The sequence below is a fragment of the Mus musculus genome, chromosome 4 (assembly GCF_000001635.26).
Source record: "Mus musculus strain C57BL/6J chromosome 4, GRCm38.p6 C57BL/6J".
Classification (NCBI taxonomy): domain Eukaryota; kingdom Metazoa; phylum Chordata; class Mammalia; order Rodentia; family Muridae; genus Mus; species Mus musculus.
In genome coordinates, this window is record NC_000070.6 from 125,667,118 (window position 1) to 125,683,697 (window position 16,580).

General features: G+C 49.3%; 1 protein-coding gene across 3 annotated transcripts in view; it reads left to right on the forward strand.

Moving 5' to 3' along the window:
• The window catches only part of Grik3 (glutamate receptor, ionotropic, kainate 3), a 223,915-nt gene that overhangs the window by 176,859 nt on the left and 30,476 nt on the right, over positions 1–16,580 (forward strand). For 2 of the 3 annotated variants that reach the window (XM_006502772.3, NM_001081097.3), the window contains exon 10: positions 3,436–3,639. The exons of the other annotated variant lie outside the window; for it this stretch is intronic. In XM_006502772.3, coding sequence (XP_006502835.1) covers positions 3,436–3,639 — 204 coding nt within the window. The remainder of the gene's footprint in view (positions 1–3,435; positions 3,640–16,580) is intronic. 3 annotated transcript variants of the gene reach the window in all.

Consider the following 16,580-nt stretch of genomic DNA (forward strand, 5'->3'; position numbering starts at 1 on the left):
AGAACGTCTAGTTTATTCAGCAGGTGCCAGACCAGTGATAGACCCTGCCTCAAGAACAGGGTGTATGACCCAGATTGCTCTGTGGTGTCCACGCCATCCCACCGAAGCAAAATGAACTTCAAGTGGTCAATTCTGATTACAGAAACACAAGTAATTCTCTTTTTAAGGCAATTTTCCTTTTTATTTTTTTATTTATTACGTATTTTCCTCAATGACATTTCCAATGCTATCCCAAAAGTCCCCCATACCCTCCCCCCCACTTCCCTACCCACCCATTCTCATTTTTTTGGCCCTGGTGTTCCCCTGTACTGGGCCATATAAAGTTTGTGTGTCCGATGGGCCTCTCTTTCCAGTGATGGCCGACTAGGCCATCTTTTGATACATATGCAGCTAGAGTCAAGAGCTCCGGGGAACTGGTTAGTTCATAATGTTGTTCCACCTATAGGGTTGCAGATCCCTTTAGCTCCTTGGGTTCTTTCTCTAGCTCCTCCATTGGGGGCCCTGTGATCCATCCAATAGCTGACTGTGAGCATCCACTTACGTGTTTGCTAGGCCCCTGCCTAGTCTCACAAGAGACAGCTATATCTGGGTCCTTTCAGCAAAATCTTACTAGTGTATGCAGTGGTGTCAGCGTTTGGAAGCTGATTATGGGGTGGATCCCTAGATAAGGCAGTCTCTAGATGGTCCATTCTTTTGTCGCAGCTCCAAACTTTGTCTCTGTAACTCCTTCCATGGGTGTTTTGTTCCCAATTCTAAGAAGGGGCACAGTGTCCACACTTTGGTCTTCATTCTTCTAGAGTTTCATGCATTTGGCAAATTGTATCTTATATCTTGGGTATACTAAGTTTTGGGCTAGTATCCACTTATCAGTGAGTACATATTGTGTGAGTTCCTTTGTGATTGGGTTACCTCGCTCAGGATGATGCCCTCCAGGTCCATCCATTTGCCTAGGAATTTCATAAATTCATTCTTTTTAATAGCTGAGTAGTACTCCATTGTGTAAATGTACCACATTTTCTGTATCCATTCCTCTGTTGAGGGGCATCTGGGTTCTTTCCAGCTTCTGGCTATTATAAATAAGGCTGCTATGAACATAGTGGAGCATGTGTCCTTCATACCGGTTGGGACATCTTCTGGATATATGCCCAGAAGAGGTATTGCTGGATCCTCTGGTAGTACTATGTCCAATTTTCTAAGGAACCGCCAGACTGATTTCCAGAGTGGTTGTACAAGCTTGCAATCCCACCAACAGTGGAGGGGTGTTCCTCTTCACATCCTCGCCAGCATCTGCTGTCACCTGAATTTTTTATCTTAGCCATTCTGACTGGTGTGAGGTGGAATCTCAGGGTTGTTTTGATTTGCATTTCCCTGATAATTAAGGATGTTGAACATTTTTTCAGGTGCTTCTCTGCCATTCGGTATTCCTCGGGTGAGAATTCTTTGTTCAATTCTGAGCCCCATTTTTTAATGGGGTTATTTGATTTTCTGGAGTCCACCCTCTTCAGTTCTTTATATATATTGGATATTAGTCCCCTATCTGATTTAGGATAGGTAAAGATCCTTTCCCAATCTGTTGGTGGCCTTTTTGTCTTATTGACAGTATCTTTTGCCTTGCAGAAGCTTTGCAGTTTCATGAGGTATCATTTGTCGATTCTCGATCTTACAGCACAAGCCATTGCTGTTCTATTCAGGCATTTTCCCCCTATGCCCATATCTTCGAGGCTTTTCCCCACTTTTTCCTCTATAAGTTTCAGTGTCTCTGGTTTTATGTGAAGTTCCTTGATCCACTTAGATTTGACCTTAGTACAAGGAGATAGGAATGGATCGATTCGAATTCTTCTACATGATAACAACCAGTTGTGCCAGCACCATTTGTTGAAAATGCTGTCTTTCTTCCACTGGATGGTTTTAGCTCCCTTGTCGAAGATCAAGTGGCCATAGGTTTGTGGGTTCATTTCTGGGTCTTCAATTCTATTCCATTGGTCTACTTGTCTGTCACTATACCAGTACCATGCAGTTTTTATCACAATTGCTCTGTAGTAAAGCTTTAGGTCAGGGATGGTGATTCCACCAGAGGTTCTTTTATCCTTGAGAAGAGTTTTTGCTATCCTAGGTTTTTTGTTATTCCAGATGAATTTGCAGATTGCTCTTTCTAATTCGTTAAAGAATTGAGTTGGAATTTTCATAGGGATTACAATGAATCTGTAGATTGCTTTTGGCAAGATATCAAGGCCCATACCTAACCATGATAAAAGCAATCTACAGTAAACCAGTAGCCAACATCAAAGTAAATGGTGAGAAGCTTGAAGCAATCCCACTAAAATCAGGGACTAGACAAGGCTGTCCACTCTCTCCCTACCTATTCAACATTGTTCTTGAAGTCCTAGCCAGAGCAATTCGACAACAAAAGCAGATCAAGGGGATACAAATTGGAAAAGAGGAAGTCAAAATATCACTTTTTGCAGATGATATGATAGTATATATCAGTGACCCTAAAAATTCCACCAGAGAACTCCTAAAACTGATAAACAGCTTCTGTGAAGTAGCAGGATATAAAATTAACTCAAACAAGTCAATGGCCTTTCTCTACACAAAGAATAAACAGGCTGAGAAAGAAATTAGGGAAACAACACCCTTCTCAATAGTCACAAATAATATAAAATATCTTGGCTTGACTCTAACTAAGGAAGTGAAAGATCTGTATGATAAAAACTTCAAGTCTCTGAAGAAAGAAATTAAAGAAGATCTCAGAAGATGGAAAGATCTCCCATGCTCATGGATTGGCAGGATCAACATTGTAAAAATGGCAATTTTCCTTTTTGAGACGATTTTCACTATGGCCACTCTGGCCAACCTGGGACTCTGTGTAAATCAGGCTGGCCTTGAACTCACAGAGATCCTCCTGCCTCTGCCTCTGCCTCTGCCTCTGCCTCTGCCTCTGCCTCTGCCTCTGCCTCTGCCTCTGCCTCTGCCTCTGCCTCTGCCTCCAGAGTGCTAAGAGTGAAGGCCCAAGCCACCACGTCTGACTAGAGGGGATATTGAAAAAAATTTTCTTCATTTAATACATGTTTTATTATTATTAAAATGAAAGTAGTAAAAAAAAAAGGATGGGACTTGAACAGTGATACCCAAATTAGACCTCTAGCCTCCACATGAGCGTGCACACATATGCCCATGTACTTATGCCATGTACACACACACACACATGCCATGTACACACACACATGAGCACACGTGCACGTGCACGCACCCAGGCCAGTTATGGTGGCACATGGCTATAATTGCAGCATTTGGGAGGTGGGGGTCAAGATCAGTAGGTCAAGGTCATGCTTAACTGCTAATTGATTTCAAGGTCAGTCTGAGCTACAGAGCCTGCCCCCCCCCCCACTGCCTCAGCCACTTAGCTTAGCACCTCTTTTCCCTCTGTCCCCTCAGGAGGAGCCTTTTGTCATGTTCCGCAAGTCTGATAGGACCCTTTATGGCAATGACCGGTTTGAGGGCTACTGCATCGACTTGCTCAAGGAGCTGGCACACATCCTGGGCTTCTCCTACGAGATCCGGCTGGTGGAAGACGGCAAGTACGGGGCCCAGGATGACAAAGGCCAGTGGAACGGCATGGTCAAGGAACTCATTGACCACGTAAGCCAAGGCGTGGGCAAGGAGGGTGGGATGGGAACAGGGTGGACGGTTCTAGTGAAGTGCCATTTGAACATCTGGGCATTCCAGCAGGTGACAGTATAAGACTGGGCAGGTGGAGATGAAGGTTGTGACCTTGGGGACTGATCAAGAGCCATCAAAGTGTGCCCAGCTCTGGTGGGTCTGCCTGGTCTAGGCGGTCCACCTCCCAACATCCCCACCATGTGCACAAATTGGCCCCTCTGATGATGGGCCTTCCCAAGGCATCTTTGGTGAGCCTGCTATGGGGAGGATTCCTACAGCCTCTCAGCCATTTGCTCCTTGAAGTATATCCCAGCCCTGGGATAGAGGAACCCTAACAAACATGCCACCCAACTCAGGGACATGCAAACTGATCTGTCACTTCTCTAGTCATTGTGGGTTCGTTGGTTCGACAGATGGCATAAGGAGTGGGCTTGGGGTTAGCATGAAGCAGGGAGTGAGACTGTACTGGGAAGCACCAAGAACCTCTCGCTCTGCCTGGAGGGGGAAGACCTGGGGTGTAAGGAGTCATGCAAGCAGAGTGAAGGGAGAGAGACCCGAGACAGGAGCCTCGGCCTGTAGACTGTGAGGAAGAGGCCAAGAAAGGAATTGGGGCCCTCAGCTATGGGCACAGGCACAAGTCACCCAGCTGAATAGCTTCCTCCTTAATGAAATGCTCAAGTCACCGCCACCTCAGTATCCACCCAGGAGCACTGGGGCAGCAGCACAGGGCCACAGGTACCCATGTGATGCTAACAGCAAACATACTCTCCATATTGAGAAGCTCAGGCTCAGGACCAGCAGATCTGAGGCTCAAGAACCAGCTTTTAGGATTAGCAGAGGTTGGGAAGTTCTTCAATGCACACACACACACACACACACACATACACACACACACACACACACACACACACACACACACACAAACATCTTCTCTTTGACTATAGGCATAGTTAGTAACTACTGGGGCCGATAAGGTGTCACACACACACACACACACACACACACACACACACACACACAAACATCTTCTCTTTGACTATAGGCATAGTTAGTAACTACTGGGGCCGATAAGGTGTCACACACACACACACACACACACACAAGCATCTTCTCTTTGACTATAGGCATAGTTAGTAACTACTGGGGCCGATAAGGTGTAAGACTACAGGCAGGTACTGTTTGTCAGGCTCACGGGGCACAGATGAAATATTCCCCACCTCCATCTCAGGCACCTCAGCAGTACAGAAGCAATATCTATCTGAAAGAAATCCTGCCTGCAGTAAAGGAGGCCATGGACCCTCAGACCTGGTCTCCCCCATCCTTAGGCAGCCCACTGATGCAGTTGCAGAAGCAGAGGCAGAAGGGAGATAGGAGCCAGGCCTCGGTGGTGGGCTGGATGCCAAGCCAGTGCGTCTTTTAAGGCTCTGTGCCTAAGTGGGCCTGGGTTTTCATCTCTCTAGAAGAGAGGCCACACGGTCCCAGACCCGAGAGGAGGCACGTTCATGGCTGACAGTCTCCAATGTGCTATGATCCCAGTTAGTGTCTGGGCTCCTCACTGCTCTGACTCTTCAGGTAGAGGCAGCCTCACCAGGCTTTGGTCACCACTGGATGTTGGTGAAGGTACCATAAGGAGACCTCAGAGGCTCGTGGTGGGGAGGAAAGCTGAGGAACAAGAGTCACTCAGAGTCTGCCATGGTAGACCAATGCCCCTGGCCTGACATAGGTCTACTGAGTCAGACATGGTTTGTATGGAAGCCTGGCGAGAGATGCTGACACTTGGTGGCTGTGTGTCCCAGGGCAGTCTCTGAATGTGTCCCCTTGCCTGTGAAGGGGGATGATGTGCCCAGAGCTCACCTCCCAGGGGCGCTGTGAGGATGCAGTTAACAGGTGTGCTTGCTATCGCTGGCAGGGCATCAGTCCTTAATGGCATTGCTCTTATTTTTATCCTCACAGCTACTCCTCGGAGAGTGTTGGGGGAGGGGGGGGTTGTTCAGGAGTCCTTTTGTGTCCCCCAAGCTCCAGTTTCCTGCCTCCATGGTGAGAAAGATGATAACTGTCTTCACTTTCCTCTGCCCACTGTGAGGCTGGAAGAAGACAATGGATGGGACGGGGCTTCCGAGCTACAGGCGTCCACGTGGATGGGAGGCCATATTGTCACTGTTATTAGTAATAACTGTAATTATTATGGAAATGAGCCAGCAAGACCGGATGCACCTCCTCTTTTCCCACTCCCCTAAAGCCTTGTGAGTGGGTCTCTGAAGCCTGGCATTTGCACAGGGCATGATGGGAAGGAAGAAGACAGAGATCCTGTAAGAGGGAAAGCCAAGACCACACGTGGAAGGGGTGGAGCCGCCAGGCCAGCCACCCTCTGCGTCTCAGTAGCCCATAGACTATGAAGGGCAGACTTTCTAAAGGGACATGATGAGAAAGCCAGCAGCAGCCAGCCCCTCAGCACCCTTCCACTGTGGACACACGGGGAGCCTCATCCACAGCCTCCAACCTGCTGGGCAGTGCTTTGGAGACCCGGTACCCATCAAGGCCAGCAAGCTGGGTGGGACAGACAGGGAACCTTGTTAAGCCCGATTCCCTACGATTGATGAGCCTGTTAATCCTAGCTTGGTGCCATTTTTAATAACATCATAACCATTTATTAGTGTCAGATAATTAGTCTTCTCCCTAGCTCATAGGGAGCCTGGTAAAGACTTGGCAATATTATCACTTCCTTATTAGGGATCCGAACAGAGGCGTAAAGATGATGGATCCCCACCTCTGGAAGTGTCTGCTCCTACCCCACCCCACCCCAGGTCCATGTGGAGGTGCTGGGCAGACCTTCCAACCAGGAGGACTTAAACCATCCGTCCCTGGCACTCGCTGGTCTCCAGTCCAGCATTGTGGGTGGTGGACACCTGGAGGATGCAATCGCCTCCTGCAGACACACTCACCTTCCCGAATTGCCTTTAACCCACACCGCAGCAAACTATGATTGAACTGTGTGTGTCTTCTGACCTGGCTCCATCCTTGCTGCCCACTCCCCCTCATCCCCTCTCAGGCGGCTGTCTCTGCTCACCTCTCTGCCTTCAATCCTCGCACTGACAACTCTAGAATCCGATGGGAATACCATTCAGATTGCAGCTTGAGCTTACTTCGGCTCTCGCGAGAAGAGTCCTCCAGCCTCGCTGGCTTCCATTCGCCCAGCTGCAAATGCACACAGAGCCTTAGGTTTGGTTCACGCTCAGTGAGCATTCATACATGAGAGGTGGCCTACACAGTACACTTTATACCAAGTCCAGCCTCCCCTCACTTCATCACACGTGCCTGTGCTCAGATGTGATGCCAGCGAGAGAAGTAACCCTCCAGCCACAGTCTTCCTGCTAGACAAGATGTAACCTAGGACCTAGCGGTCCAGGACCTCTACCTTTCCTAGCTGACTCTAAGCAGATGGCCTTGGAGGCTGACACATATTCATCCAACTCCGAGGAAATTGAGGCACACACTAAAGTACCACCTTTCTTGGACCATTGGCCTGCCAGCTAGAGCTTCTGTGTTCTGATACTATAGTACACAGGAGCCTACTTGGGGAATGAGAAGGAAGAGACCCAAAAGGAGAGAGCCCAAAGCCAGTGGAAGGCCACAAGCGGAGAGGAAGTCAAGAAATATAAGCCTTGAGTCTTCGGTGATAGCTGAGGGGTGTTGTTGTTGTTGTTGTTGTTGTTGTTTTCATGCTGGGGGTGGATCCTGAGACTTCTTCACACATGCTAGGCAAGTATCCTATCATTGAGCTACAAGTTATTTAATATTACTATTGAGAGCTACAGGGCACCACTGGAGGATGTGGAGCCAGGGGTGACATCAACCTGGCTCTAGAGGGAAATTACTCCACTCGAGTCAAATTGGAGTCAGCCTGAGCATGTGGCTGAGAGGCCCGGAGGAGAGGACAGGGACAGTGGGAAGGGAAGGAAGTAGAGACTTATCCAGGGGACATGAAGGCTGCAGACTGGTGCTTGGTGAATGGAGGGATGGGGGAAGGCTGAGGTGAAGGACCAGGCAGTGGATTCTAACTTGAATCTCAGGGGAAATGCTGGTCCCCGCACACCTCACCCCTCCCAATTTCAGATCATCTAGAGAAGTCACCTGAGGCCTGTTAGGACCCTGTTCTCTGCAGGTGGCTAGCCATGGGATAAGGAGGGAGCCAGATGAGGATGAAGGGGAAGACTGCCCAGGATACCTAGCCCGGCAAGGAGGAGAGCCTATAGAGTGTGGTAAGGAGGTCAGTGGGACCCAACTCACGCCTGGAATGTGTGGTATAGACTTCCCTCTGGTTTCTAGGTAAGCTTGCATCAAGATAGGGGACAAAGAGCGGTCATAGGTAACCTTGATATGTCTCCCTTCCTTTATGAAGAAATAGCAATGCCCAGACATCCCCTCTACTCTCCTACCACAGAGTATAGAAGGGAAAGTGACGCGGCCTGGAGAGACTGCACCCTGTGCTTGACTCTTCTTCTAGACGGGAAGTCTCTGGCGCACTTAGCCTGCCCATTGCTCAGCAAAGCAGGCACTGGTGAGCGAAAGACTCATAAAAGGGCATGGACTGCTCACTGTGTCCAGAGACATGGCTGCGGGTCACCTTCCCATCTAAACTGTGCGTGAGGAGGGTCTGGTGAAGTCAAATCTGTGACCCCATTATCTACTGGGCCCATTGTTTTCCTACCATAAGCCATCCTCACTCTGGCCCGCATGCACGAGTGTTGGAACGCAAACCCTGTTCTTGTGTCCAAGAGAAGCTCTGTCCAATCTACCTCCTTCAGGCTGGACTGGTACACTTGGACACAAGGCATGCTGGGAGCTCTCCCAGGACAGGTTAGGATGCTTCAGGAACAGGGCAGTTAGGGCAGGGGAAACAGATGGCTACAGAAGTGGACTGTTGTCAGGGCAACAGATTGCCCAGAGCTAGACTTGAAGAGTGTTGGGGAAGATCAAGAGGCTATCAGAGTAAATCTGTGGATGACCAGTTAGGCAGGCAGACAGGGGAAGCAGAAAGGACACAGTGCCCTGCTGAGAGTCCATGTATAGCTATTAGCTCTAGAACTCAGCCTAGGGAGAGGCCTGCCAAAGGGGTCAGACAAGGACCAGGCACATGAGAGCTCCGTGGTCTAAAAAGGTGGTCAGAGGGAAACAGGTCTAGTGGCTGTGACGGGAAGGCTCCCCAGCAGGGGATCATGGGCCTATTCATCCAACCCAAAGGTCTTGAGTGCCACTGTCACCTTGGGCTCTTAGAGGGCAGGGCCACACAGAAGCCTGTCATGGCTTCTCTAGGGAGGATGACACTGGGAAAGACTGAGTCAGGCAAGGGAAGCTAAAACTGAAACCGGGTTAGTTATTTTTCTCATCGCGGTCACAGACACGTGACTAAAGAACCTTGAAGAAGGAGAGGTTTGGTCTTATAGTCTGTAGGTATGATCCACCATGGCAGGAGAGGCATGGCATCGGGAGCCTGAGACAGCTGGTCACGCTGCACACACAGTCAGGAGGCAAGGGGAATGAATGCTCACTTCCCAGCCTGCTGTCTCCTTTTCATTCATTCCAGAGCCTACAGGATGGTGCTGCCCACATTCAGGGCATGTCTTCCCACCACGAACAACCCTCTCTAGAAACTTCCTCACAGAGATGCCCAGAGGTTCGTCTCCTGGGCGATTCTAGATTGTGTCAAATTGACAATATCAACCAGCCACCAGTGGCAAGTGGGTAGGTCTGGGACTCTGCACCATAGACAAGCCCTACAGTGTCTCAGGACCATCCATGTGGTAAGGACAGGCAAGGGTAGGTTTAGGCGTTGGCCCTGACTTTTGTGCAGCTTGTCTGAACTTGGTGGACATGGAAACTATGTAGGACCTTGCAACAGTTGTCACCAGAGCTGGGGTTAGATGCTTCTAGAATATACCTGCATACGATTGGTGTATGAGGGTGTATGAACCCAGTCCTAACAAACAACAGACCGGCAGTGGTGGGCGGCAGGCTGGGATGGGAGTGTCATTAGGTGTGGGTGTGACCAAGCCAGAAAGAAGCAATGGATCTGACAAGCAAAATACCATCAGGTCTTTAGCCACTGGTGCAAAAGGAAGATGGAGGTGCCTGGAGGAGACTAAAGCAGAGGACAGTGACTCGGGTTTGTTTGTCTGTGACTTGGAGAAGGAAGAGGTCTTCAGGCTCGCATAGGGTGTTTACTGAGATGGCCACAGCCAAGGTTGCTGAAGTCTCCCACAATCAGGGACTGACTGAGGCTGTAGCTAAGTGCACAGTGGTCTTCAGTGCAGGCAGATCGGAAGGCCTGGAAATCCCCACCCTGTGCACATGAGGGAATGAGAAACAAAGGATTCCTTTAGGGGTGGTAGTACGGGATATGTATCATGATACAGGGAAACCTGTCCAGCCAGCCATCCTCAGAGTCAGAATCAGTGCCCTCCCCGGGGACTTGGGGAATCACAGAGCTGTCTCAGGCATAGGAGAGACCACTGTCAAACTGTCAGGAGTTCTCAGCCTAGGAGGCTTGTACATAGACCACAGATGGAGGATCTGACAGTTGACATTTGGGGATTTTCCAATACCTGTCTCCCCCTCTAGTCAGATTTATGTGAACTGTTCAGAATGCCAGTTCTAGGATTGCTGGTCACCGCAGTGCTCACTGTCAACATTGTCAGCTGGCTCAGGGTGTCACAGAAGACACCCTCCATGGCTCAGCGCACTTCTGAGAACATCATTGTAAAGAGGGTCTTGCCGGGTGGCATCTTTAGAGCCTTCTAGTGTGGTCAAGAAGTTCAGTAACTCACTCAAGGCCTCGTGCTGTGTTCTGTGGATGCAGGAGTAAACATAGGCAAGGCCCCTCCCCTGAGCCTCAGGATGTTGCATTCTAGCATTGGAAATAAACAGATAACGGATGTGAGTCTCCAGCCACAGTAAATTCATCTAAGCCGGAGATTGGGTTGAGTCTCCAGCTAGGATGATGCTGCAAATATGGGAGGTAGCTGGTCAGGAGAGCTTCTCTGACTTCTAGACAGATCTAGACAGAGCCTGAGGATTGAGAGAGTGGGGACCTGCTGTGACCCACCCCAGAAAGCCCAAGAGCAGTGGTTCTCACCCTTCAGCTGCAACGCTTTAATACAGTCCCCTCATGTTCTGCTGACACCCCCCCACACCATAAAATTATTTTTGTTACTATTTCATAACTGTAATTTTGCTCCTGTTAAGAACGGCAATGTAAACCTTTTTGGAGATAGAGATCTGTCAAAGGGGTTGAGACCCAGAGGTTGAGAACCATTACCCTAGAGGAAGGGCTGAGAGACTCATGCAAGGCAGAAGGATGTCATTGCTGTCCCCTTGGTCTGCACCCAAGGAGGACATGAGGTCATTTCTGGTCCCTAGAATGCAGACTGTGGTAATGAATATGATGAAGAAACACAGGACTCGGGAAGACATACTCTGCAGAAGTCATGGCCACAGGACTGTGAGCACTGGTCCCCCAGCCTGCAGATGTGACAGGGATAGCAGGTGACAGAGACACACCCTTACTGCTTGGATTGTGTGCTGTCTCTTTTCTTCCCAGAAGCAGGCCTTGCTTCTGGCCCATGTGCCTGAGTCCCATGCCCTGTCTGCAAGGCCAGAGAAGGGGACCCAAGCCTGTCCCTAGCCCTGAGCCAGGGCACATACTTCAAAGCAAGTCATGATGGAGGTTCACCTCACTGAGGGACAGAGTCAAGTGAGAGCAAGGGAAAACAGGCAACAGGGACACCATCAGCCAGTTTGCCCCCAAGGCAGTGACAGGTTGCTCTAAAGAACTGAAGATCTTTCCAGAACCTCCCCAAGGTGAGCCTGAAGGCAGGTGGAGACTGTGCTGGGATCTGTTGAGCAATCAAAGGAGAGAGGAACAGTTTTGTAGATTGACCCATCAGGGCCACCATAAGCAGTAGTTCCTATTCTGGGAAAACACGGGTCAAATGGTCGAGTCAATCTAACTTCAGGAAAAATATGTATGCAGAGTTGGGAAACTGAGACCAGAATCAGTGTGTGTGTGTGTGTGTGTATGTGTGTGTGTGTGTGTCACAGCAAGTATGTAGAGGTCACATGACAATTTACAGGAGTCAGTTTTCTTCTTCGACCCTGTGGGCCCTGGGGATCAAACTCAGGTGGTCAGTTTGGGTGGATATTCTAATGTTTGTTTTTCTAACAAAATTTCCTGGAGCCTCCTCTTTATGTCGGGCTCTGCACTAATCCCCGAGAGGAGAGGCGAGAGGCACTTCAGTGAAGGGAACAAGCTTAATCCTCGCCCTCCTGGAGTTTATATACTGACAGGGAAGGCAGAGATTAAACAATAGCTTATAAAGAAAAGTTCTGTTGTGATCAGAGCAGCATGGAGCAATGCAGGGAAGAGCGAGCACTGTCCGGTGTATGATGGGGAATCTAGCCTACTTCAAAGAGGCGGGGTTCCAGCCCCAGCCCCCTTGGGCGCTGCTAGAGCAGGCCCCACCCATTTGGGTTAATACCACTACCAGGAATTTGGGGAGAGGACTCAAAGTGGCAGAAGATGGGTCATCTACCCTGGATTCTGGTGACTGGGGCAGACTGAACCTGCCATTCTTCTTGATAGACACTGGCACAGTATGGAGCCTTCGGGGAAGCAGGACTGGGGCCATTCTCCAGGCCTGGGAAAGGCACACACATCATTGCTCAGTCAGCCATCAAGGCTGCCGCAGCTCTGGGGGTGAATCGTAGAGGCAGGGCTGGCAGCTGGTACTTGGGATGTTACTCACACCTGTCTGGGTCTGTTCAGACATGTGGGAGGCCCAGACGATGCTTTATCGGGTTGCTACCCAGGCTCTACGTGAGGTACCTTGTTTCCTCAGCTTGGATGGAAAGCATCTAGGTAGAGAAACAGCACTTGGATAACGCAGAAGCTGAGGATGCTCCTGTGTGAATCAAGTTTTTATCACTGACAAACAGAAATACATTTAAAAAATAAATGTGTGTGCGCGCGTGCATGAGTGCTGGCACGCTCGTGCCATTGGTGTACACGTGGGGGTCAGAGGACATGAAGGGGATGCTGGTCCTCACCTTCCAGTTTGTGGGAGACAGAGTCTCTTGTACACTGCTGAATACTCCAAGCTGAACCACGAACTTCCCAGGGTTCTCCAGTCTCTCCCTCTGATCTCACGTATAGATGTGTGCGTCCAAGCCTGGCTTTCTGTGAGGGCTCTGGGAATCCAGACTCAAGTCCTCACACTTGCATGACAAGTGTTAGAGAGAAACACCTAAGTGGAGGGTTAGAGTTGGCTCACGGTTTCAGAAAATCCAGCTGCTTGCTCCGCTTGCCCTGCTGCCCTGTGGTGAAGCAGGAAGGGCATCATGACCACGGGAGCATGGGGCAGAGGCTTGTAGCCTCCTGGCTTCTGAGAAACAGAGACAAAAGACCCTTTATAGACACAAACTCCCACAGTGAAGCTTCTCTTTCCAGTAATACTATTACAGTGCAAATCTATCAGTGGATTAATAAGATCAAGGCACTCAGTATCCGGTCGTGAGGGATCCCAATGATAGATTCACAACTTGGGACAAGTCTTCAACATATGAACCTTCTGGGGCATACTTTATATCCGAGCTATAACACCCAATACTAGAGACATGGGAGGGAGCCAGCAGGCAGAACTCCAGGATGAGTCGAGTTGCTTTGTGGTTGTCAGGAATGGAGCTTGTTTTCTTGGACACCATAGAGGTAGAAGAGGGATCTGGATGGCTGTAGAACTCCAAACCCCATCAAATGCTACAAAAGAAATCCCAGCAAAGCCCCGGTGACAGGTGTAGTCAGAAGCCAAAGTGACATTCATGTGTATGGGAATGCAGCACAGGGCTCAGAACGGGACCCAAGAGTAGATGGTAGAAGAGCTCTCTGCATCCCACACAGGGTCTAAGGGACAGGTGTATGAGTTCTCTTGGGCTGCTATACCAAGTGATAGCAAACCAGGTGCCTTCAAACCACAGAAATGTGTCCTCTCCTTGGGCAGAAATGAGAAATCAGGGTGTCAGTGGCATTGCTTCCCTTCAGAGGTTCTGAAGGTGAGTGGGCTCCATCCTCCCAGGTTCTGATGTGGCCAGCATCCCTTGGTGCTTCTTGGCTTTGTGCCTGCCTTTTCCTCATTTCTGTCTCCATTGTCACACACTCGTCTCTGCATATCTATGTCTTTTATAAGGGCACCAGTTGTTAGGAGGGGGCTACCCTAATTCAGTATGATGCCATCTTACCTTGGTGACTTTGTTCTCTAAGAATATAATCCACAAGACCTTATTCCAAATTAGGTCACAGTAACAGAACTGGAATGTAATTGAGACTGCCTGCCTCTGTCACTTCACCCCACGGTATTTGACTCGTACAACACCGTGTTGGATTTTAAGGTCATAGTGAATTGAGTACTAGAACTGACTTGGCCACTCACCAGCTTGAACAAGCATTTCTGCCTGCTCCAGCCACCAATCCTTCATCTAAAATGTGGCAATGTCTGCTGCCTCCTGGGGCTCTAGGGAGGAATTCATGAGGCACTTAGCGATGCTTGGCCTGTAGGCAGCATCCTGTAATGATGGCAGGTCTTGCTATTTTAATTTAATAGTTCACTATCTGGGCACTCTGGGGGTTCCTCCCAGCATGAGGTGGAGAATAGAGATATAGAACCAGTGGTGACCATACTGGAGAATCCAACAGGAAGTGCCAACAAGACACCCAAAGCAGGGAGTGAGCTGTGGCCAGGGCCTGGGGACTAGACCTTATTCTCTAAAAAGAAGACCAGAAGACCGATTAGTGACAAGTTGCCAGAACTAAGATCCATCCCATTCCGGTAGGAGCTGGCTCAAGCTTTATAATGGGAACAAGTTCAGGGTCCAGGCTAACATCAGGATAATTGGATATCAGGGGTCAAAATACAGAGCTGGAGTTGTTGAGTACTTCTTGTCATCAGTTTGAGATCTGGGGCTGGAACCAGGTAGACAAGATCAAATGGCTTCGTGTGTGGAAAGAATGCTGAGCAAGACTAGAATTGGGTGCATCCCAATCAAATCTTGGTAAGTAGAAAGCTACTTACAGGGTAAAACAATGTCCTAAGAAGGCCTGCTGACTGGCCTAGACATTTAGAAGAAGTACAGACAGGTCCTTAGTGAGACAGGAAAGGGAAAATGTCACCTATAAGATTTGGGGACAGGTCAGCGGTTTGATTTTCTTCAAGGTCATGATTTCGGGAACCTGAGAACAAAGGACAAACAGCTTCTCCAAGCCTCAGTTTCCCCCTGTAATAAAGCATGGGGTTGGAGCAGCTGTTCCTGCAGGTCTGTCGTCCAGCTCTGACAGCCTGTGATTTCACGAATCACACTGGAAAGAAGTACGCGTGAGTGGGAAGAGCCGCCAAGACCGGGCCTTTCATTCTGAGTAATGAACCGAAACCGCGAAGACTTGACATCTGTTCCAATCTTTCCAGGGAAGTTGGACAAAATAATGCCTTTTTCGGGGAAATCGTTACCAACAGTGAAATATAGTATTTTCTGCCTAAGCCAAAAATGAAGTGGAGAATACCAGCCTTCCTGAAGCCCAAGGGAGAACACGCATCTGAACTCCTAGAGAAGGTCATGTTGGCCAATTACCTTGCTGCCGTAGGCACAGACTGCCGTAGACAACACTGTTGCCCAACCCCATTAGAGCCAGGAAGCAGTAAAAGAGTGGAAGGGAGGTTCTGAAGGCTCCGAGAAAGACTGGGCTGGGGCCTGCGGCTGGCTTCCTCGCCAGCTCCTGGGACATTCTTGTGAAATTAGCATTGACCTCGTACGGCTTGAACTCAGATAGCTTGCTGTCAAAAATCCAAGGAGGAGCCCCCACCATGGACTTGGGGGTTCTATCGAAGAAGCCACTGCAAACCCAGGGGCCATACCGTGAGACCAGCCAGAGTCCAAGTGCATTCTACCTTTGGAGTCAAACACAGCCTCCCAATACAGTATACTCTGGAGGCACTGGGCTATGGAAGGCAGGGATTTACAATCAAAGGGCCACTAGATCTCTCTCACACCATCACTGCAGAAGATTTAGGACTGAAGAAGTCCTTCAGGGTGCTCTCCTCATCTCCTGTGCTACTCAGTACTCGTGTCTACACCTAAAGCAGGGGACCACGGGGCCAGGTCTGTGGTTCATTCCTGCATCCCGTCTGGGCCAGTGTCTGAACACAGTATGTCTTGATCAGGTGTTTATTAGACAGTTTTCATCCCTCCCTCCACCCCCATCCATCGTCCATTTGTTCAAACCTTGACCTGAGAGGCATCTGGGAGCTAGGACAGTGGCCCTGTCCCTCTTTTCGGTGCCTATAAAGCCAGGCACGTTCTAACTTACATCCTCAAAAATCTGTAAAAGGTTTCAATGTAATGAGCCTTTCCCATGCGTCTCCTCTCTGTGTTCCATGAGGTCGGTTGGTTTCACATTTATTTTTATAATTTGCAGATGTGCATGTGGGTACAGGCTCATGTATACAAGCCATGTCCCATGTTTAGAGGTTAGAGGACAACCTGTGGGAGTTGGCTCTTTCCCTAGCACGTAGGTTCCAGGTCCCAACGCAGGTGAGCATCAGTCTTGGTGGCACATGCCTTTTATCCCATGGGACATCCTACTGGCATTTCCCTGGATCTTGAAGTTCATCAAATCTTTGAGCCCCGAAAGAAATAGGAGTAAGAAGGACAAACACTGAGGATAGCAGTATCAGAGCATCTCCAAGGTCTCCCAAGCCTGCGGTACCCACAGAGTGGTCTAGACTGAAGTTTCACACATGTCAGCCCTTATCTGCTGTTGTGATTTCTATTGAAGTACTTATTCCTGTTCTGAGATAAGTAGAGTCTCAGTTAGTGCTGAT